Genomic DNA, 25,059 nt, shown 5'->3' on the forward strand with positions numbered 1-25,059 from the left:
CTGCAAACTGAGCCTTTACTATTCCTTTACAGAAATAATTTTGATATTTTAAGACTAGTAAGGATTGACCGTACTATCTTGAAGCAGTGTTCCCTAGTGTTCTGAAGTGTTTTAAAATCAAATGAGGTTTCAGGGTATATAATGGCAAGTATCATATGAATGTAAGATAGTTCATTTAAATGATACAATCTTCTGTCCTATCTAGGTTGAAACTGATAACCAATAGTCAGGCAAGGTGTCTGCAATTATTTGATGAAGCATAGGATCTACGCTACATAAACATACATACTTAAATGCAAAAGCCTCTGTTTATCATTGACAAAATTCACAGAAAATTAATCAAGAGAGCAAATTTCCCCAATTAAAATGGTGTTTCCAGAGTATACATTAAAAATTGTCCCATTCAAAAAAACCCAAACCCCTAAGATTAAAAAAACCAAACAAACTTAAGTAATCATTCTGCTATTTTGTTTCCAAGAACACACCTACAGGCTATTTTGGAGGTATGTATTTATTTTTCTACTTGCTTCTATCAGATAGTCTTTTAGATTCATCAAAAGACAAACATTTTGCAAATCAATAATGCAAGCAAATACCTTCCTAAGCAGATAACTAGAAAAAAAAAAAAGAATATAAGTCAACTTTTTCTGACAAAACTAGAAGCAGTTGGAAATGTTCTTTTATTTACATTGGTAAGACTGGTGAACAATCTTTACTCTATAATGTTTTTGGTAGAAATGGAAGAATTTTATAGGGATTTTTTTAAGGCATTTAAAAGACTGTGGGAAAAACTGGTAAATCAGAAGTGATTTCCTTTTAGCCCACTATTCTGTTTTTTCTTGTTTAGGCGTATACAGATTTTCTTCTATCTGAAAAAGCTTAAAATCTGAAGAGAAAGGACATTGGTAGATTTAAAGATAATTTCAAGGTGATTATTTAAGGCAAAACTCATGTAATGTTTAAATTACATCACCTTTCCAATACTGAGTGATGTTTCATTATTTTAAATACTTTACAACACCGATTTGTATGTTTTGCTCACAGGCAAAAGGTAGGAGCGTGGACTGAGGTTGCAGAGAAGAGAGTATGTAGCAAGAAAACAGGTTATGTTTGCACTCAGCAGATGTATCAATTTTCTTTGCAGATCTTATAAAAGCTTCAGAGGACATTAGTGTCTGTGGGAACCCCCAACCTACATAGATAGGAAATTTATATGCACATTAGCTTCTACTAATCACTTAAATTCTATCTGTAATTCTACTACTGAGAACACATTATATTTAAATGAAAAGGTCTACATTACTTTTATAACTTTTTTAATACCACCTACTCTTTCATAGTCATGTGTCCTCCTGGAATATATTCCCCATTAGCATTATTAATATTTTGGTAAGTATTTTTCCTCACTTTCAAATGTTGCTTTTTCAGCTGGAGGCAGGATTTTTTCTTCCACCTCAGCACTGAGGCACAGAGTGACTGCTAAAGCAAAGCTGTTTCAGCAAGCAGAATCCCAGAACTGTAGTAATTTTTTAAGATTCATTCTTGCCTCAATCCAAGCAGAAAGTGTCCCTATAGTTAACAAGTGAAAAACCTCTATGGATGAGCTACAGCATAGTCTAATGTCTCAGGTGTATAACTTTCATATATGTAAAATTAAGTCAAGTTGGAGTTACAAATGGATGTACTTCCCTAGCTTTAAGAGCACAGTTTCTTTGTGATTACCTCTTCCTGTTTATCCTGAGTTTTCACTACAATGGCTTAGCCTTAGCAACTCCTTCTGCAAGGCAGGAAGAAGCCTGGAAAGCACAGACCTCTGAAATTTTAAGGTCTTTCCCTGAAACAGATCATCCTCCTAGCAGAGTTAAAGGTTTGCAAGAGATTCAGATGTGCAGAATAAATTCAATGAAAGATTAGAAAAGTTAAAGTGTACCTCCAAGGCTTGAAGAACCTAAGCCACTTGATTGCAAGCCAGTGCCAATACCTGAGCCGAATGGCGTTCCAAAACTAACTCCCAGAGATGGCTGTGGCCCTGGTATAAAAAAAATGAGAACAAACTTGCCTTACTCTTTCATAGTAAAGAGGTCCTTTATTTACTTATTCAAGTATTTGATAATGTGAACATCATTGCTTTCAACAAATCCCATTAAGATCCCAAATTTTACCTCATTAAAATTTCTCACTTAACTGACTGACTCTACATTCACCTAGTAAAAATCTAAGAAAACACTGATTGTAATAAGGTGAAACTAGTCAAAACTGATAACATAAGAACACAATTCAGTATTTTTAAAAGTTAACTAGTCTCACCTTAAACTTTAAAACATTAATCAAAACTTTGAGATAACTCACAAGTAACAATATTTTGCCACCTTATTAATGGAATCAGAGTAAGGGAAAACCTTCAAATTAAAAACATAAGAACTGACCCTAATGTAACTAAAACTGTATTACCTAAAGTTAATTTAATAAAGAGGATTCTTCAAAACTACTTAAGTATTCCATCCAAATTTAAACAGAGCACTAAGATAAAAAACAAGACAATGACTTTATTTTATTAAATTTATTGTTCATTTTTAAGCAAGTCAAGTACACAGTAACATGACAATTCATTTTTTTCCACACAAGTGATAACTGAGTTCTGTTAAGCTCTGCTACATAACACCATTCAATAAGGTAAAACCACCTGTTTAAATAAGCATTTACAAAAGGCACAGTTCTGTGTACCTTAATGAATTAGATACATTCAAAATTTCAGAGTTTGTTCCATAATTTAAAAAAGTTGACAGTACTTTCCCTGCATATTCGCAATAAGATGCAGGACTGTCAAAAAACAATTGCAGTCTGCCAAGATGAAATTTACAGCCTCAGTTCCTTTTTTTTTTCTCCTTAAACTTGGGGAATAAACAATCAACTTGCTAGCCCATTACTAACACATTTTAAAATAATTAATTCTGATAAATAATTAATATATTTTGACAGTTTTCACAGTACAATCTTATATTCCTGTCTTTTTCAAACAGTTTCCAGTGCACTATTTAAAAAGTTTAACCATTGAAGATAAAATACAGTGCCAAACTCTTAATCCACAGACATCCACACCTTTGCTCAAGATAGCATCTTCATCTTTGATCATACTTTACATACTGTATCTGTGAAAGTGATGACTTATTCAAATATTACTATAAAGCTCAGATGATTTTAGCCTTTTTCCTAAACCATTATCACACTTGGGCTACTTTCATTCAAACTTTCTTCCTTTTCACTACAAAATTTCACATTAGTAATATTTATACAGAATTTTAAAATGTAACTATTTCAAGCTTTTAAAATAATTTCAGTATTTGAATATCTAAATGGAAAATCATTTTGAATCAAGTGAAAGGCACTGTATATTGAAAAGTAACATTTTTTGCTAGGAACACAAAATTCTTATGTGATCCCAGCTGAATAACATCTGTATACTCAAAGTAGTGTTAAAACTAAATTTTAAGGGCAACTAAAGTTGTTAGCTTTCAGTCTCTGCTTAGCAGGGAATAGTTGGGAAACCCGAGCTATTTTTTTCAACTTAAAAAAGTATATCAGGTGTTGCAATTACAAAATTTCACATAGATTTCAAACTAAAAGTTGTTTACATCCAGTTTAAATACTGATACGTCTACCTAGCAGCTCTTTAAAAATAAGAAAAAAATTGTTAACAATAAAAAAAACAAACCCCCCTACACAAATCAGTAATCTAATAAAGTAAAAGAATTCAAAAACACATATCCAGTTCCTTCTCAAGTACACAGGTTTCTGTCTCAGTAGGAGGCACTGTTAGTGGAAGACCTTTTAAACAAATCACTACAGTCCTCCAGGCCAAGCTTTTTACCAAATGCAACATGCAGTAAAAACATTATACTAAAACACCTCAGATCATATAAAACAGCATCTTATTCCTTAGGCTAGCAAGCTTTTCACTGAGCAACAGCATATGATATTTGTTGATTTTGTACCATAATGTTATGAAGGTATCATCACTACTTATAGTTCTTGTAAATAAACATAATCTTCACCGGCAAAAAACAAGCAAGATTCTTCGATGCCAAAAGCACTAGCAAAAAAAGAATAAAAAAATGGCACTTCTGGCTATTATAGGTACGAGACAAATTCTTTATAACAAGTATTTTAACATTTTAAAACTTGATATATTTTGCCCTGTAGAGCATTTCAGTTTAATGAATAGGACCCATTACAGAGAGTCCAGACAGGTCAGCCAGATTTCCTAGTGACATTCTGCAATTTTTAAATCACAGCTGGTCCAAAGAGTGAGCAAATTTAGTGTCACAACTTAGATCTGATTCTGACAAAGTAATACACTGGCTGATACTAACCTTGGTTAAAATTAAACCACACAATAAAATTTTTAAGTGCTATAAGGATTTCAGTATCGTTTCCCATTAGCACTTGAATCTCATACTGAATCAAGTCAAAACATAACAAAGCATGCTAACAGCTTGATCAAGCTTTGACTAACTCTGTACTTCACCAGCTAAGGAGAGAGTAACTAAGTTGTTGGGGGATATTGTATTTTTAGAGGAGAAAAGGTGAGCTTGAAGAAAAGCCTTTCTTTAAAACAATTTAGTCTTACCCAAGAAAGATCAGTTTCAACCTCACACATTTACAGGTCTCACAGAATTAAAATCATAGAATGCTTGGAGTTGGAAGGGACCCACAAGGATAGAGTCCAGCTCTTAAGTGAATGGCCCATAAGGGGATTGAACTCACAACCTTGGCGTTATAAGCACCATGCTCTAACCAACTGAGTTAAATAATGACTCAGTGCTCTAGGATTTAATTTCCTCTAAAAATCTTACTGTAGTCCAATCAATAATAATAGGTAGATTAGCCACCATCACTTTAACTTCCATGCTGTTCAAGATTTCCCAGGGAAGGTGCAGGTGAGGCAGAGCTTAAAATTCCAGCTGCTATGGCACAAAAGCATAACCAGCCTCACTGCTATCAACAAAGCTGTGCTCGGACCAAAAACGCTAAACTAGAGAGAAAGGTTGTGTGCAGACAAAAGTTAAGCATAATTTTAATAACTCTAGCTTCAAAAAACTGCACAAAAATTGTGCTTCAATGTGCACACCACAGTCCTGGTGTCCTGATTATCCATCCCAGGTGCCCAGTGGAGTGCATCTTTGCTCCCTTTCTTCCATATGGCCAGGATCCACTGGCTTTATCTATTTCAATAGAAGCCAGACACGTCTTGGCATACAGAGAGAACACAGGGTGCCTATCTACACCCAGGAACTGGCATTCCCTGATCCCACAGCTTAGATGTAGCTATTAAACTTTTGACTTCTGAAAGCAAATTTAAAATAAATTATTTTTTATCTTTTTCAGAGAAAGAACAGTAACTAACTCTAACTTCATTTATGAAAGACTTAACCGCGTAAACATCAAATATTTTTTTAAAAAAGACTAAGCATCCTGATTCCTCAATACTAGAGTACCGTGTATTACATTTTAGTTAGAAACTTCAAAGGCCAGATTAGTTTTTTTGTTTTATTCTTATCTTCAAGAACAGCAACAGCAGGTCAGGTATTACACAGACCCCCTGCCCCTTCTTTACATACACCTCATTTCACAGTCTTTTCTCTCAGAACCTTCTGTTATCCCTCATCTACCCCACCCTTCAGGATCTAGGTCTTGCATAGAAATATGCACAATTTTAACTTGTAGAAGATAGTTTATCCAAATCATAACATAATACAAAGTTAAAACATGAAGCATTTGCAGTTCTACTGCAGCAAATGGCCATCTGAAAACTCAAACAAGGAAAAGAAAAATAAGAGGGAAAACTAAGATTCCTGCAAAACTGAAAGAACAGATTCTCCTCCTTTTCCACTAAAACTAAGACAAAAAGTGGCAGCCTTAATCTGAAACTGGGAGAAAGTCAAGCACTGAAATCAGTAATTTAGGAAAGCTATGAAATGCTCCCATCCAGCATGCTTTTAGGACTTCAAGACATCTCTGAAATAGTTTAGGCCTGACTAATTCTATTTTTGAACTAGAAGAAACTCGAAGTACCTTTTCTATTCATCTAACCCTACTTTTTAAGAGTTTTAAGTATTCTTGAAGTGCCACTTAAAACATCAATCTATCTCTATTTCTCCAGGTCTTCAAGTAAGCTGCATGGAGGGTAAAAGTATTCCAACTGAAAATGTAGTAAAAAAATATTGTCACCTACTTCTGTTGGTATGTTTGATGTAAGTTAATGGCCTTGCTCTATCTGCATCAATCTTGTAGTTGGCACATTTTTGGCTTTTGAAATACTCAGTTCAAACAAACCAAAAAAAACCCCAAAAAACAACAACAAAAAAAAAAACCAACACAAAATCAAAAATCCAAACCAACCTACACACACTCCCATTTGCTCCTTTCACTATAAAATGTTATAGTAGAGTCACCTCAGTTCTGTTGGTAAAGGTCAATTCTGCCTTTTTTCTTCTTCTTTTTTTTTTTTTCCTTCCTCTCTTCACTCCTATTCCTAAGAGAATATTCACAAAGTCGTGCCGTAAGTGGCATAAGCTAACTGAAGTTATTAGCAGCTCCCTTGAATCTGGACTAGTAAGTCCAGGAACTTCAAACCCCTCACCTCAATTCATGAAAATGCAGGAATGACTTTTAAATGTGACATCCCAAGTGTATGTCTTTCATAAAGAACTAATCCTGTAATGACTGTAAAAAGTATTTGAAAAAACCAAATATAAGACAAGGAAAAAGATCAAGAAAGGGTGAACTACTTTGGCAACATTAAGCTGCACAAGCCACAGTCCTATCTGTATTAAAAACCCTGAAGTGTGACATTATCTCATGTTTTCTATTTAAAACCATACATTTTTGTAGACATCATTTCAACAAAATTTCCATGGATTAACATAGCAGCAACAAAAAGACTGTGGCCTGTGACTGAAATGTAGAAGAGAAGTATTTCATAAAGACTTTGTATTTTGTTGTGTTCAAAATATTTTGGCGTATTTGTCATTTAAACCCATCTCCTTGCTGTTTAGAAGAGCCAGGGCTGGAAGCACATTGTATTTTCCTCTTAAGGAAAAAGCAAGGACAGTCTAATAATTTGTCAAACTTACGGTGATTGCTGCATAAGTTTTTAACTAGAATCATTCAAAATATAACTGTTGTTATAAGACAAGAGAAGGAGCTAATATGACTTTCAGTACACCTATGATAAACATTTTAGAAAATAAACAGTGGAATGAATGCTTTTCATAATTTGCTGACATAGACACATATCCATGTTCAAGTAAAATTAAATGGAATTTACCTCATTTCTGTTCAATGATGACATATTAAGTCAGTTCTCTACATTCTGGAATCCCTCTCAGAGAGGGTTGGTTAGAATAACAGTGTCAATTAAGGTGCCTTAAGTGATTTCCTTTGCCATACATATCCATTCTTCATTAGCAGTGGGTCACAGATTTCCTCTGTTTTGGTCTTCCTCTTACACGCATGCGGAACCACTGACCCACTCTACTTCCTCTACTACTTATTCACAACAGCAGAATGGCCAGCAAAAACTGCTCCAACACCACACTGACAAAGGAGTTGGCTATAAAATAAGCCAGGCACCTGACTTCCTATTCTACAGATGTTTGCTGCACTATCCTTCCTGTTCTGCAGCGTTTTTTATTTTACAGTTCCAAAGTGCTATATAAAAATGCATTGTTAATTTTACATAGGAAAAAGATAGTATGCATTTAGATATTCTCTCCTCGCCAATTTAAAATAATTTACTATAACAATACAGTTTCTGGAAAGAGGCTATACTATGTGTATTCAGGGACGTTACTTAAGAGTGAAGACTCACATTCCAAGGGGTAAGTTAGAACAATACAGTAAATATCACTAATACAAGTAAATTCACAAGATTAAGTATCTGTTGTATAATTATTGCTAAGTCTACCCTGCATTTTTCTATTGGCTATGTATCAGTAACTTTGTTTATCACAACGTTTAGATTTTTAGTCTAACACACAGGAAGACTTCATAGAAAATTTTACACAAATTTACTATTGTGGTAACACTAATAATCTATAACTTGAATGCACTCAGACCTGTAGCAGGCTGTTGCTGCTGAGTAAGTGTTGCAGCCATCGCAACGGCTGCTGCATTTGGTATGTTGCTGAAAGGAGTCGGTCCAGTGGTAACACGTGGCGCGCTTTGCCACTTCTTAGCTTCTGTTCGTCTTGCCTCAAACACATCCATTGCATCTCCCAGAAAGCTTTTCCTGTAGCCAAGGTATTGGTCTTTGAGCATCTGAAAGGGGTGGGAGGGAATCATTTTAGTGCCATGTATCTGACATAAACCCGTAACTTAATAAGGAATAACATTTCCTAAAAAAAAAACAAAAACAAAAACCACAAAGCCCCCCCCCCCAAAAAAAAACCCACCAAACCAACAAACACCATCACCAAAACAAACAAGAAGGCCCCCCATAACCCAAAAAACCCTTGTCGGGCTATGAGCTAGAAAGAACTGATTTGCATCAGATACAGCCAGAACAGGTTCCTTACTTAAATTTTGCAAAGCATTCAAGCATAATAGACTAACATACTAAATGGTATCCAAATCTTTCAAAGTTGGTGCAAATCAGGACAATTCAATTTGTATCACTGTACTAGCTGATCTAAGAGGCAAAATAAAGACACATTACTAGCTTATAAAATAACAACCCTTTCTTCAGTGCTACCCTTTCTTCATGGAGTCTGCTTTTGCTCACCTATCACCTTCACCTGTCTTTCCTTCCTTTCACTTTAGCATTTCTTTCTTAGCACAAAGCTAAAGAAACTACCAGTATTTTAGAATTCACTCTTGTTTCTGATGCATTTCATTATTGATATTACACAGTCCAAATGCAATAGATCATTCTGCCTTGGGGTAAGAAGTAGTCCAAGCCTGTTGTCTTGTGCCCCCCCCTCCACTTGCCCTTTCCCTCCTCAAAACCCCACCACCTTCTGTGGCAATACCAGCAAGGCCTGTTGATCATGAGCAATTTCTACCTGTCACAGATGAGGAAACTAAGGATATCTTAGGTAACATAAAAAGTATAAATAGCTTTTACTAAATAACTGATAGAATGACTTCCATCTTACAAAAGAAAATCTTTAAATGCAATATACTTATTAAAGAACAACAGATTCAATTTCACGGAAGGCATACTACGTTCTGTATTCCTGGCCAAAGGTATGCTTGTTTCCTAGAAAAGGAGTTTACAGTCCAAAAATTCTGACTCAGGATTTGAACAGCTGTAATCCCAAATCTACCAGCAACAGCACGCAACACACAAAAGAATAACTTCACTATCACATCAGGAGTACTGTCTTTGGAGAGAAAAGGCATTTGTAGAACTCTGATGAAATTTAATACAATGCCATACTCACTGCTCTAGGAGCTGACAAATGCCATGAGACATCGTAGAGCAGTTCTTAAGGCTAATCTGTGCTGAATGATAATAGTAGATAATGACATTTCCTACTCAAATTGTGCCCAAGCATATTTTACTTTTCACTGACCTGGGATACAGAATGCATGTTCATACACTATATAAATATATTTAGCAACCCCACGCAAAGATGTTTCAGGCCATGTGTTGGTTATTTTTTTGGTTTGGTGGGTTTTTTTGGTTTGTTTTTTTTTATTTTTACAACTTCAGACCTTTGAATCAAAGTGTATGTGCAAACCAGAAAGCCTACTTTGGGCAAAGGAATGAATTGCGATCACAGCTCTGCCTTCACAAACCACATCACAACCATCAGATAAGGGAGAGACAGCAATTTCAAAACTGCTCTCCCCTCCCAGCATCTTGTAGCCGATAAACTAAAACAGATGGTTATAATGACACCTGACACTTTAGCATTACATTCGTTTTTCTGGTTTTTGAAGCTTTAGCTTTGAATTGTCTTCCAAAGTATCAGCATTCATATCTACCAACTAGACTAAATCTCAAAAAAATTTCTCAAAAGAAAAATCCTCAAACCATCTCCTTAGTTTCAAGCAACAGAATACTACTTAAACTGAAGAAAGGTCTTTCCTATTCAGTCACACTGGCAAGGTACTGAAGATACTATTGCTTATACTTGCATACTAATCTGGCTGTTCATACTGAAGAACAACAATAACTCAGCACAAAGACCACTGCATGAGTTCAGGCTACACAGACATCTCGGAAGTGAACAGCCCTGAAGATATTCAGGACATTTTTTGTGTAATTCTGCTGAAAATATGGAGGATTTTACATATTCCATACCTGTTACCAAAACAGAGTTAACCAAGAGCAGCACAAATATCTGATGGCAGGTAGCTGTAAACCAGTGAGTATCTGGTTTACAGATCTATGCTGACAGAAGCAATGCCATCCAAGCAATCTAGATCATACAAGATCCTCAGTATTCCTGAACTTTATTCAGGAAAAGTAAAAAATTTCAGATGTTTAGAGAACTAACAATACTTTGCAGAAGAAGCTTAGAGAAGGAAATAAGATTTAAGATATCTATTTCCATTAAGGAAGTCACTAAGCAGAAACAAACACTTGTACTCCTCTCCAAGTTGGTTTGTTTTGTTTTTTGTAACCAAGAAGGGTTCTGATGTTTTCAAAAAAATTATGGATTGTAGAACAGTGACATTTTGTCAACATCTCCAGAATTGTAAATGGGAAAAATCAAGCCAGAGTCCATGATGGAAAAAAAATGACCTAACTAGGACCTTTGATACATAAGCATTTTTTTCACAGTAGTCTTTTTTCCTTCTATACATACAACTTACCATGAAATCCAGGTTCAAAGAAATTAAACTAGTCAGAATACAATTTTAACCTCAATTCTTTGATATGCTGAAAAATCTTACATATGGAAACTTACTTTTTTTTCTCCTATTACCTATTTGATCAAGAGTAGATTTAAATCATCTTTGTTTGAGATCAAGAGGTCATTAGGCAAAAATCAAAATATAAAAGCATGAAATCAAAGACATTTCAAAAACTGATCAACAGTTATAAGGAAAGGAGTTAAATGAAAAACATTTTGTAACCCAAGTGATTGAGGCCAGTTGCTATCATTACTACCAGTAAATACTTCACATTAGACTTCAGTTTTGAACAAAAGTTACTTTTTTAATCAAAGCACTTCTCTAGGACAGTTTGAAAATTTTTAGAAGCAGTGAAATTAACAGAAGGGGGAAAAAAAGAAAAAAGAAAACCTAAAGATATATTTTCAAAAAAAAACAACTCTTTGCAGTCCTTTCACTAAATACACAGGAACACATGAAAACAACATACCTTTACATTTTCATGGATTGATTGAAGTTGTGCAGCTAAAGCTACAAATGTTTGATAGATTTTCTGCATAGCCATAGACAAATCTGTAAGAGGCATGTAAAAGGCTGGTAAGTGACAATCTCATTACCAGAAGATTTAGTATTTATACTAAATTAAGAAGCTCACCCAAAACCCATAGAGCACAAGCATGTAAACAAGTTAATGTCTATAAGAAATACAGGATTACAGCAATTGGGTGACACAAGGCTTCAAACTTTATTTTGAAAAGTACTCTTTTCTCAGATTTATTTTTATATATACAGTAAATAGTTACCTATGATTCTATCATCTGCAAAGCTAAAAATAATATTTAAACTAACTTTATCCAATTACAAAGGAACATTTTCACCTTATCAGCTTTTACCTATATACAGTTAAGTGAAATTTTCTTGCATTTGTATATATTTTCCACTCTTTCTGACTTAAAGCACCATTAGGTGTTCAGTTGATTTTGTCAGAGACAGCAGTAGAATGGAAGATCTTTTACATTTAAAAGACATAATTTTAACAAGCATCATGGGAACTCTTAATCTAGCTCAACCCACAAGCACATCATAAACAAAGAAAAACAACAGGGAGCTTCTTGCTCACAAAAGTCTTGTATTTAGGATATCCCACGTCCTACAAAGATATGAAAGTATTTTCAGGGCATTGACCCAACTAACATAAAATTTTAGTATTAAAAGGGAAATCTCAAAGATTTTGACAAAATGAGGCATCTGCTGACAAAAAAATGCTTTTCTCAAAGAAGCAATGTACAAAAGTGGAGGACAGAAGAATGCTGAAGTGGTCTTTTATTGTAAAAAGATCAGCTGCATTTCCTCTGAAGGATGCATATAACCGACTGAAATGCAAATAATAGCTATCAAGTTCTTGAAGATGCATGGTCTGGCAATGATTCTTGAACTGAAAATGTCTGCCTGTCCATAGGGGAAATTCTCCATTATAAAATCAAAAAACTGTGGAATTAGCGTCATGCCACCCTGCAGGGTTGTGAAGGCAGTGGTGTCTAGGAAGACTGGCCACAAGTTTCCAAAGACTCTGGAGGCAATTTATTGATACTGAATACTAGACACTTCAAAATTTTAAGGACATTCTGAGTCATGGAGTCCTGCATGGCAAACTATGTTTTTCCTGTATGGTAAAGGATACATATGCAATACAGTGTTGACATCATTTGTTGACAGTATGCTCGTACTGGCACAACAGATTAAGCCTTGTCCACACAAGCAAGGAACCTTTAGATTCTAGCAGAAACTGCTGAAAAACCTTAGGAAAATCTGTGAAGGCATCCCTCTCATACTCTTGATGAACAAGAAGGCCACACAGAAAAAGAGAGGACCCTCAAGATTCAGCAGATTTTCTACTCTGGAAGCTAGGTCTACACAGTCCTCTTTCTTTTTGACATATAAGGTCCATAGTTTATGTACCATCCTGTGATGGCAAGATTTACAAATATCATTTAGCACAGAAAGACATGCACTTGAAATCACTACTTATTGCAGGACCTGTATCTAAAATGGCCCAAAAGATAAAACTGTCTGCGATCACAGGAATGGTAACCAAACAGTAGAAGACTACTGTCCAGAGGTAAGTATTCTTTAACCAGAAAGGTTTTCTCAAGATTGAATGATGTGGCAGCAAACAAGACTAAATTTTCTTAGTCGATCAGAGCTGAAGGCAATACCAACAGGCTCCAAACTAAGGAAAAGTTCCCATTTTGACCTGGAGCTGGCAGAGGAGGCACTCCTATTTGCTTGGTCAGACAGCCCAGTGCAAGATAGAAGGTGCCAGACATCACCTAGATGCTGGAGGGAGATATGGATGTCAAAACAAACCAAGCTTACAAATCACACCTCAGAAACTGGATCCATCTTCAAAAGCTCAAGAACCTTTATGAATTTAACCTTTAATTTCAAATTCTTACATTGAAGAACTAAGGAATACATCTCAACACTAATTTCTGTACATTAAATGAGAAAAGCCAACAATAACAAGAGAGGAGAGAGATTAATTACTAAGTTTATGTTAAAGGTATAAGTTTGCTTAATTCTTCATGTATGAAAGATTAAAACTGAAATGTTTACCTTGTGGAGTTATGTGTGAATTATTTGCTTGAGTAGCAAGATGATTTTCCAGTTCTTCTATTTGTTGCCTGTATTGCTGCAGCTGTACTTCAAACTGTTCGACCAAGATTCTGAAGTAGCTAGATGAGTAAATCAAAGAAATTGTATAATTATACTTCATTATTTTGCCAATACTTTTTATCTGATCTGTATTAGCAGCCAATTTTCATTCAATTCATTGCAGTGTTATGTTCTATGACATTACTGACATCACTTTACTACTGGAAGTCTAAGACACTAAGATAAATTAAATGCAGAAAGAAAACACTGATTCTATGAAGCACTCCATGCTACAAAAAGCAGAAAAAAATTGTAATAAGTTCACAGAATCACAGAATGGTTAGGTTGAACTAGATGACCTTGAAAGGTCCCTTCCAAATCCTCTCCCATAAGCATGGATATCTTCAATGAGATCAGGTTGCTCAGAGTTCTGTACAATCTGACCTTGAATGTTTTCAGGGATGAAGCATTCACCACCTCTTTGGGCAACTTTTTCCAGTGTTTTACCACCCTCATCGTAAAACTTTTTCCTTATATCTAGTCTGAATCTACCCTCTTCAATTTAAAATCATTACCCCTTGTTTTAATAGGCCCCCTAAAAAGTCTGTCCCTGTCTTTTCTACAAGCCCCTTTTAAGTACTGAAAGGCTGCAATAAGGTCTCCTCATTTCTTCTCTTCTTCAAGCTGTATCATTGACTATTTTTACGAATAACAGCAACTCACTCTGCTGGGGCTGTATTTTCGTGCTGAAGACCAGGAGGAGTTTTCTGAGTTCGTAATGCTATTTCTGCATTCTTTAGCTCCTAAATAAATAGGGAAAATTAATAAAATATAAGGTTCTGTATGGAGTGTTCAAAAAGAAAAACAGCTAGGACTCTACTATTTGTTCACATAAAGTATTTTCTTCATATATTTACGTTAAAATCGTGATAGAATCTGACCAGAATTTCTCCAAAGAACAGACTGCAAGAAAGTTGGAGAATTGCAAATACTAACAGAAGTTTGGGGAAGGAAAAAAGATAGCACATACTGAAAGCACTTTAAGCACTCAAAAGTTGAGAAAATATTACACTAAGCTGTCAGAGATTAGATCTTTCTATTGTACTTCAGAAATATTGTTATAATTACTGAGGACTAGAGGGGAAAAAAAGGAACATTCAAATGCAAGGAAGTAACACACCTAAAAGAGAAGAAACAGCAAAAAGGATTATTTTACCTTTTTTAAAAAATATTAACTAGTTTAGAAAAATGCTTCTCTATGGAAATGATCATGTTATGCATGATAATTACAGCATACACTTCTGTTTAATATTTCTAATAACTCTACCATTAAGAATTTCTCAGTGCCTGGTTCTGTGATTATACTCAACTGCGTCACGTACAGAAATACGAGAATATAATTAACAAGTTTTTGTTTTCACAGAAAACTGTTGGCAAGGCACAACTAGAGAATAAAATACAGAAAAAAATCAACGTTTTTACTTTAGAATAAAATATTACTTATTTATATAGCAATACTTGACATGCTAGATGAAATAAAAAGTGGTACAGAACTTCACCTGAAAAGCACTTGCATCAAAACTCAAGCTCAAACTGTCTGCAAAGCTAAAATGCAGACTGGTGGACAGAGCTGTGACTCAAGTTCACTAAATGAAAACTAGTGCTAATTACGATATTTTGGTTCCTGAAATATTATGGGGTGGTTTTTTGTTTGGTCGTTTATTTTCAAAGTCATCAGAAGAACATATACTTGCATTTTTGCTGCTCTGGAGTCCAGCACGTTGCTACAAATGTGTCTTCACTAGCAGCCGAATATATTACTGAAACTGAACTAAAGTGGGCACACATTCCCTTCTGTTGCCTCTGCTAGGTAGGAATGCTTTCCTGAATAAAAGTCATTTTTACTGCTGTTGTACTTATCTCAAAATACTGAGTTCACAGATTTCAGTCTCCCCCGATAACTTCAAATAGACCAGAAGTGATTCAATTTTTCATTTTCTTTACAACTGTTTTAGTTTGGATGCATGTGTTAACTTTACTGATAAAGAAGGCTAGTTCTCCTACATGAAACAATCAACATACAAACTCTACATAACAAAATTTATATTCATTTATACCTGTGCAGTTTCAACTTTCAGCTTGTCAATATTAAGAGTGTTTCTCTGTAATCCACTGGCAACTACAGACAGAAGCTGTTTCAAAGCTTTAATGTCTTCTTGTACTTTAAGCATTGCTTTAGAGGACATTCTACTAATTTCTTCCTGAACTTGCTTTTGTTCTTTCACAAATTTCCTGGGGAAGGTAAAAAGAGGGGGGTGAAGAAGAAATAAACATAACATATTGAATCTGAAGTACCCACCTGTTTACCTCTTGGTCACATTACTTAAACAGTTATTGTTTTTTTCAAAACCAAGTACTGAACAGTAAAATTACTGTATGGCACAGTACTATCTTAACTCCTAGCATGCTAATACTGTAAAAGTACAAAACAGAAACGAAAACAAACCCCTCCCCCAAACCCTTAACTTCAAATAGCAAGTGTTTAAACATGTTATGCTGAGTGACAAACTAAGATATTTTTAATGCTATATATATGTAGTAATATATAGCATCTATAAAAAGCAATTACTATTTTGAACTCACAAATACAGTGACATGCAGCCAAGTCTACAACCCATTCCCTCCCTGCCTGAGGGAAGGCTCTTTTGCAGTTCTCTACTCCATATGAGAGCCACAATACACATGCAATATGGACATAAGGTTCAATACTAACTATACATGTGCAACAAGCTTAATACTCCTAGAGAGAGATGGCTAAGATTCTAAGGGCATATTGCTGGGCAGGCCCATTTGCATAAATGCATGAAAAAGAGAGACTGAAAAAAAGTCAGACTAAGACTTCAGCTACTAGAATTACCCATCTACTCTGTTCTCAAAGTTGACCTGCCAAAAGGCCTTGGGCTCCATGCAGCCTCCAGTAGGGTGTTCCTGACATAGAGCATCAACAGTACTTCAGCTAATCAATTATCACAAATAAAAACCACTACTTACTGTAGATTTTCTACATCTTGACAGATTACTGGAGGTAGATTTTCATCCTTCAGTGCTTTGTTATCTCTATGAGAGACAATGAACGTTTAGATGGCGCTTTCATATTGCCAAACATTTTTGCATAACTACCAAATATCACTAAAACATTCAAGCGAGTGATTAGTTCTGCACCCATTGCAGAAATGTTGCAGCTAGGAATGATTAGGATTAATACACACTACTGATACTATGCCAGGGTCCAAGCCTGCGGTGTAAGCATTATACACATTTGCAGAAACCATTTTTCAGACCAGATGACCAGCCTACAGCAGCTGCCAAATAAGCTGTAGGTATTGCATTTAAAGGAAGAATTGCCGCATTTAAAATGACAAACCAACACTACTAAATTGCTCATACTGCAAATGTTGGTTATGTACATCTACTCTTTTTTCAATATCAAATCAGTAGAAAAGCTAAAATATTTTTTTAGCTGTTTTCTAATAAGACATGGACTGCAAAGAAAATCTAACACTTACTCTGGTCTTGTTCCTGTTTTATCACCTAGAAAAATAAAAACTGTGGGTCAGAAATAAAGCTTTGAAGAACAAACAAAACAACCTTAAGATTTTAGGGAAGAACTAATGACTACATCTGCTTGGTTTCTCTTGATAAGCAGGAACAGATTAGACTAGCCATAAAAGAAAGATTTAATTTACACCCCCTTCACAGATAACTATCTTTTCACAACCAATGCTTCAACAGTTGAGGTGCTAATTTCTTGGCACACAAAACATCTTTTGGCACTATGTAAGTCACTACAAATGCATAAACAACTGCAGTTGCATAAGAAATCTGTTCCTGTTTATGCAACCACAACTCACTTAGACCTGCACCCACGAAACATTCAAGTGTTTAAATTCAGCAACAGCACTTTCCTCTCAAATACAAAGGTAATGAATGTTTGCCCACTGGAGTTCCCTAAGAATTCTGCTACTTCAGTAATGAGGTTTTACAGAACTGAAGATGTTACTGCTTATCTACCACCTGCACACTCCAAATCACACATCTGTGGATCAAGATGCCAAATGCCTCTGAGTGACAGAACACAGCTGAAAACAGTACCATGAATAACACAGATCATGACTATTTCTAGTTATGGCCAAGGGCAGTAATTGCATCCATACCACAGCAGTCTGCTAGGAAGAACACTCACTCAGAAAGCCCAAGAAACTGGCTTCATCTTCAGCTGGATCCAATTCACGTTCTGCCTTCGCTCTCAGTGCCACCAAAACAGAAAGTAGCTATGCAGTTAATGCTAGTGCCACAAACTAAGTTTTAAGTTGCACAAGTCAGGTGCTCCTGCCAGGAGTAGCTACTACTTTTAGAAGCAACATCTACTTAAACTGTCTACAGACTGTCACCTAGTACATTAGAGATCCTGCACTCACAACCATTCCTTATGCCTTTTGCTAAGGGAAAAAAAAAATAATCTATAGCAAGTTGAGAGGAAAAAAAAGTGGAGGGATAAACACCAGAATTTAGGACTTTTTCTGCTGATAACTGAAAAACTAGGCAGGAAACTAAATATGCTTTGCTTTCTCTCTCCAGCCACCTTTTTCTCTTTTTTTTTTTGTTTGTTTTTGTTGTTGCTGTACATCAGGACAATACTTATAAAGTAAAACATGCAGATTTGAAATCAGATTTTGCTACTTTCTGGGCAAGCAAGTGCTTCAGATTTTACATTTTTTAACATTCTTTTTAGCAATACATGAGTAAAAATTAGAACAGCTTTTTTTTTCCTGCAACCATATTTTAAAGAAATACAGGACAGTCAGTTTTTAGAAGGAAAAGCTTTTATAACCAATTGCAGAGGAGAGAATATAGGTGCTAGTCCCCATCTGCCCTGGGATTCCTAGGGTACTTTTCTTTCCTAGCCACATCTCCTGCTTCCTTTTTTCATGAGGAAAAAAGAAATAAAAACCTCAAAATCATAGAAACCACCACTCTCAAACCTTAACACAGTTCCTCATATAGTAGTACTAACAAGTATACTGACAGAACTAAGTAGCAGCACCTAAATAGGGATATTTGTCAGGGCTGCTTAAGCCAGCACTAGCCATTATGAGAAACACTCCTAAATTAAAACAAAACCACAAAAAACACAATCTCCTTTGACATTTCCCACTGCTTAGCTAAGGGATCTCTGCTTATCCTGACAGTCCGACTGACACGGTTCCACTCTTCAATATATAGGACAATTCAGATACTCACGCAAGTTTCTCCCCTAAGAGATGAAAAAATGACACTACTACCAAAGTAGATTTTGAGACTGTGGTTCTCTGGTCTCCTTTCATGACACTTCTATGTTATGGAAGCGTTGTGATATCCCAGTATTATAGTAATGGAAATCCCACAAGTACATAGGAATCAAAGCTTTTCACCACTCCCAGTTTCGGTAATTAACACCAAAACCAACATCATGCAGAGCACTCCACTTTGGACAGACAATATGCCCTCTCTTCTACAAGTAAGGAGACCTCTCTCTCCACAACTTATGTTACTCTGCAAAAATGGTTTCATAGAGTTTCTATATTTTTTTTCTCTTTTAGCTATTGGCATACCCAATTCAAAATTTCACTCCTAAATGAAATCAAGAAATTAAATTAACAGCTCTGATTCACCAGAGAAAATGCACATTTTAGAATCAGCTTTAGTTAAGCTTACTCTGGAAGTATAAAAGCAAGACAAATTATTAAGTGTCCACATATCAATGCTCAATAGTTCCTTACTTAAGTATTTTGAAGCTACCACAGAAGTTTTTGTAACTTGTTATAACAATCTGATAGAATGTATCAAATAGAACTAGGCACCATCAGAAACACAGATTTGAAGAATAACACGTAAAATTAGTCCATTTTAATTGTGCAGGCTTTCAAAAGAAGAAACCAAGTTTAAGATCTTTTACAGCTGGAGAACGCTGATTTCAAAGCAGTACTTTTCATATTAGCACTACTTAAACAGCCCTGTTCCTCCCTCTAGTGACAATCTGACATAGAGCTCTATAGAAACCTGCGACGGCATCTCAGCGAGCAGCCCTGTGAGTCTTCACTCCCTGAAAGCTAAAGGGTTGAGATCCTGGTTCTCAAGTATGACACTAGCCTACACTTATTTTTACATAAATAAGTTCATTTACATTACATTGCATTTGCACACAAGATCTTGTTCTTCTGTACAAGCACAATATCAAAGAATGAATTTAACTGAAATGCCTTGTAAGGGAGAGGAAAAGTCGACAGCTTCAATTCCCCACTCCTCACACAATGAAATGGTGTCTTTGCCGTAGTGTTCTGACAATTCTCTCAATTAAAAAAAAAAAAAGAAGATTTTAAAAAAAACTTACTCTTTTTGTCTGAAGAACTACTAAAGTCAATGCCACCAAGACCTTCATTGGCAGTAGTTGAAGGAGCCGCAGTTGTCCCCAGAGTCAAACCCAAAGCATTCTGCCCAAGTCCTATAAAAAATCCAAACAGCATTTTTGCACTTCAAGTGTTGATAATTCAAACTTATTTTAAACTAAAAGCATATATAACCTTGCTCACAGTTTCAGCATCCATTTACACTTGGATTGAAAAACATGCAAAATAAGCAGAGAAGAAAGCAAACTGCATGAAGTTTCATACAACTTTACATAAGTGTTTTATGCAATTTCTTCATGTTACTTGGTAACTAATTAGATCACTAACTTTAACAAAGAGCCAGTTTGAGCCCACTTGATGAAGCTGAATAGCCATAAGTCTGTGATAATATGCATCCCAGGGTCCTGAGGGAACTTGCTGATGATGTTGCCAGGACATTCTTCATCATGTCTGAAAAGTCACGGTGGTCAGGCAAAGCCCCCAGTGATTGGAAAAAGGGAAACATTGCTCCTATTCTTAAAAAGGTGAGAAAGGAAGACCTGGGGAACTACAAACCACTGAGCCTCACCTCTGTGCTTGGAAAAGTCATGGAGCAGACCCTCATGGAAGTAATGTTAAGGCACATGCAAGACAAGCAGGCAGTTTGAGAGACAGCATGGCTTCACTAAAGGCAAATTGTGCCTGACCAGTTTGGGGGCCTTCCATGAAGGAGTGACTGCAACTGCTGACAAGGTAAGACTGACTGTTGTCATCTACCTAGACTTCTGTCTGGGACCTTTGACATGGTCCCAAGCAACATCCTTATCTCCAAATTGGAAGCATGGATTTGAAGGGTGGACTATTTGGTGGATAAGGAATTGGCTGGCTGGATGCAGCCAGAGGTATGATCAATGGCTCTATGTCCAAACTGAGGCCAGTGATGAGTGGTGTCCCTCAAGGCTCTGTCTTGGGACCGGTGCTCTTCAATATCTTCATCAGTGACACAGGCAGTGGGATCAAGTGCACCCTCAGCAAGTTTGCAGAGGACATGAAGCTGAGCAGTACAGCTGACACAACAGCAGGAACAGATGCCATCCAGAAGGACCCGGACGAGCTTGAGAATTAGGTCCATGAGAACCTCATGACGTGCAAGGTGTTACACCTAGTTCGGGAGAAATCCCAGATTGGAATACGGATTGGGAGAACCCATTGAGAGCAGCGTTGAGGAGAAAGACTTGGGAACTCTTGTGGATGGAAAGCTGGACATGAGCCAACAGTGTGTGCTTGCAGCCCAGAAAGCCAATCATATCCTAGGGCTGCATCAAAAGCAGCATGGCCAGCAGGTTGAGGGAGGTGATTCTGCCTCTCTACTCTGCCCTCGAGGGACCCCACCTGGAATGCTGCATCCAGCTATGGGGTCCTCAGCACGAGAAATACACGAACCTGTTGGAGTGAGCCCAGAGGGTTAGAGAGATGCTCAGAAAGCTGGAGCACCCCTCCTATGAAGACAGTCTGAGAGAGCTGGGGTTGTTCAGCTTAGAGATAAGGCAGCTCCAGGGAGGTCTCGCTGTGGCCTTCCAAAGGAGGCTTACAAAAAAGAGGGAGAGCGACTTTTTACATGGGCAGATAGTGACAGGGTAGTGGGAATGGCTTCAAACTGAAAGAGTAAGTTTAGATTAGATATTAGGAAGAAATCTTTACTGCGAGCATGGTGAGGCACTGGCACAGGTTGCCCAGACAAGTTGTGGATGCCCCATCTATGGAAGTGTTCCAGGCCAGGCTGGATGGGGCCATGAGCAACCTGGTCCAGTGGATGGCACTCCGGCCCTTGGCAGGGTGGTTGGAACTAGATGATCATTAAAGTCTCTTCCAACCCAAACCATTCTATGATGGCATAACTATCCTTCTGTTTCATTTAAGAGCATTTAAGAGCAGTGTTACCAAAACTACAACAAACCACAAATTCTTCCTCTAGAGCTGAAAAAAAACAGGAAGCCATGAAATGACAACATTAACAGTAAAAGATTTTATTCAGACCAAAACCCACCAAAATAAGGAGCTTTCAACTTCTCCAGTTATAGATATTTTCGTATCATTGCCCTCTCCCATATATGAGCAACTTCCTTGAGTCAATTATGACAATGACAAAGATTTCCTTGCATTTTCATTTCAAAAAAGTATTAAGTACAAACACATTTAAGAATAAGAAAGGAGCCAATTATTTCAGATTTAATTTTTATTGTCCATGGACAGCAACACTGTTCTTAACCATAGCACTGTTAAAAATTACAATTCCGCAGGATTAAGACTTTGTATAAACTTAAGTTATGAATTTGTACAATCACACACTAAATTTCAATGTTTTGAGACAGAAGGAGCAAAAAAACTAACTTACCTGTTGCTGCTGTGCTTGTATTCTGGAAGAGTGAACCTCCTAAACCTGCTAAGGCTCCTCCTAAGGAAAGGCCTGTGGAAGCAGTTGTAGTTGGAGCAGTTGTGCCACCCAAATTTAATGTAAAGCCAGTAGTTCCTGCAGAGAAAGGAAACCAGCTTCATGCAGACACTGCATTCAAATGTGTCCATAGACAACCTCAAATAACTGAAAGGTCTGAACAGCATGTTCATCATAACTGGATAATAAACTCAGACATTTTTATTTCCTTCAGATTCTTCAACCACAGCCATAGACTTTTGAATTATATGTTATTTTGTTATATGACCTCATAACCCTGATCAGTCTATATTTATCTGCAACTATACAGAAATTTTGGCAGTCCCCCCGAACACTAGAGAATCTAGAATCTGGCACAGAATTTACTTTACAGCATAATGGAACTCATAAATGCTACTGATTTTTATACTAAAATGATGAAATTTTAATGTTTATGCTTAGTATTAAAATATTTACACAAGACACATGATACAAGAACATTTTCATGGTAGTTTGAGCTATCTTCTGGAATTAAGCATCCCAGCTTTTGGTAGGACAGAGAAGAATCAAGTAGAGAAAGACCATAGGCATAAAGGGACAGAGCACAGAGGGCACAGATAGCTGAGCTCAAATGCAGTCTCCTAAGGCTAAGAAAAATAAACTCCAGTCTAAATTATTATCATGCATGGTGCAGTTCAGCTGAGTTAAATGTGACAGCAGGTGTATGTCAGTACGAGAAGTAATTTGGAAAAAAACTTATTTCTGCTACTAGTCAACCATTTCAGGCCATCTGCAATAGGTGGACATTTTTCAAACTTCACAGCCATTGAAAGCAGGAAGCTTTCAGCCTGGGGTCAACAATATGAAAGATGATTTTACCTGACGAACAGCTATTGCTCTTTGTAGCTCTTGCTACAATTCTAATGACTTAGATTATATAGTATCTACATCACCTGGCATACTGGCCATAATTCTATCTGTATTAGAGTACTCAAATTTAGAACTCAAGAAGCCCAATGAACCTTTTCATTTAAGGACCATAAAATTATGTAAATAATGAAAAAATAAAACATAGAACTGTTTTACAATAGAGATTTCCTGTTAAAAAAAGCAAACAAAACCCCTCCAAACCCCTAAACATTTTCCTACCTGCAGCAGGAGTTGATGTAAGAGCAGATGATAATGACAGGCCACCCGCTGAGGTAGAAGTAACAGGTAAAGCAAATGGTGTGGCTGAAGCTGCAGGTTTGTTGAAACCTAAACTAAAGCCTGTAGTAGCTGCTGATGTGGTGGCAGGCGTGCCTAAAAGAAACCCAAAACCAATTATTGCTCTTGGAACATTCTGTTTGAGAATGAATGCTAAATTCACCATCTTTTCTGCATTCTTCCCATTTAACCATCACGAGCACCACAGTGTGCAAGATCACTTGCATCACGTAAACTATCCCCACAGCACTTTCCAATAAATTTCTGACGTTTACATCAATTGCACAGGCATTTTTAGCTCCAGAATTTCTAGGGATCCCATTGGCTTTAATCATGGACTGGCAATCATATCTAGTGGCAATCTAAAAAAACTGTAACAAAAAAAAAAAAAAGAGCTTCCACCAAGAGTATCTAGAAGATGATGCAAATATAGGTAATTGGAGCTAAAAACAGTATTGCTCAAAACACAGAGTAAAAATTCTCAATTGGATGTGCATACCAAAATGAATGCACATATCCTTTCAATTTGCAAACAAGGAAAACTTGTTGGGATGTTACTGTCACAAACTTTGCTTTTGAATACTTCTAAAGTAAAATAAATAGAAGTTCCCACTTTGTGCTGTTTTCATGGTAGGAACACATTTCACATTCTGGAATCCATACTCCAAAGTAAAAGAGGAGTGTGCACATACATCCAGAAACCACAATAGCAAACACATTGTTTGTATTCTCAGTAACTGCTGTTTGTTTTGGATGAAATAATTTCATTCAGCTATTGAAAAGAATTAATGGTCATGTCCATAGTACTGGCTTCCATGCATCACACAGTCTCTTCTGGGTTAACAGCTGCTCCTCCCTTCTTCTGCCCATTTCATTTGCTTCTTTATTCAACACTATTTTTCCTATTTATTTATAGTATGGCTTCCTAAGTTCTTTGACTTCGGTGAGTCTTGTAGCACCACCCCCATCCCCAACATTTGTGGTACTCAAGCTCAGTTACTCCTCAGACCTCAGCAGCCCATGTTTAAAAAGAAAAAAAACCCAAATGCGAAACAAAACAACCCAACAACAACTCACATATTCCCGTATTTGTAATGACAGCTGAAAAACAGTCACCCCAGGTGCATCAGAGAAACCAAAAATATTTTCAAAGTCTGTTCCAGTTCAACCCTCTTTATTCTTCTAAAAGAGATAATTACCAAACAGACCTGTCCACACAGAGTTCGTTAGACCAAGAAACTCTGTATTAATAATTCTTTGATAACATATTCTACCTCCCCTCTGCTGAAGGATGAAGCTCATTAGGGGAACATAAAAACAAAGTCTAACTTTTCACTGTGACTGTTGTACAGGAACTGAATAACCCTTTAACAAGTAACAGTGCCCAGAAGTGCAGGGCCTCACTCTGGTTTGCAGCCTTAACTTTTGGGCTGGCATATACATGCTCAGATATGATCACTAACTCTGCATTACAGGAAAGATCTACCTCCTGGGGTT

General features: G+C 36.5%; 1 protein-coding gene across 2 annotated transcripts in view; it reads right to left on the bottom strand.

Moving 5' to 3' along the window:
• Positions 1–25,059, bottom strand: part of NUP58 (nucleoporin 58) — a 42,577-nt gene that overhangs the window by 12,017 nt on the left and 5,501 nt on the right. For both annotated transcript variants that reach the window (XM_027713681.2, XM_027713680.2), the window contains exons 4-14: positions 23,506–23,658; positions 22,321–22,455; positions 19,931–20,041; positions 17,067–17,091; positions 16,552–16,617; positions 15,618–15,792; positions 14,224–14,303; positions 13,462–13,580; positions 11,336–11,418; positions 8,118–8,319; positions 1,931–2,029 (exon numbers count right to left, since the gene is read on the bottom strand). In XM_027713681.2, coding sequence (XP_027569482.1) covers positions 1,931–2,029; positions 8,118–8,319; positions 11,336–11,418; positions 13,462–13,580; positions 14,224–14,303; positions 15,618–15,792; positions 16,552–16,617; positions 17,067–17,091; positions 19,931–20,041; positions 22,321–22,455; positions 23,506–23,658 — 1,248 coding nt within the window. The remainder of the gene's footprint in view (positions 1–1,930; positions 2,030–8,117; positions 8,320–11,335; positions 11,419–13,461; positions 13,581–14,223; positions 14,304–15,617; positions 15,793–16,551; positions 16,618–17,066; positions 17,092–19,930; positions 20,042–22,320; positions 22,456–23,505; positions 23,659–25,059) is intronic.

The sequence above is a fragment of the Pipra filicauda genome, unplaced genomic scaffold (genome assembly GCF_003945595.2).
Source record: "Pipra filicauda isolate LSUMZ 115617 unplaced genomic scaffold, ASM394559v2 scaffold142_size1944046_pilon, whole genome shotgun sequence".
Classification (NCBI taxonomy): Eukaryota; Metazoa; Chordata; class Aves; order Passeriformes; family Pipridae; genus Pipra; species Pipra filicauda.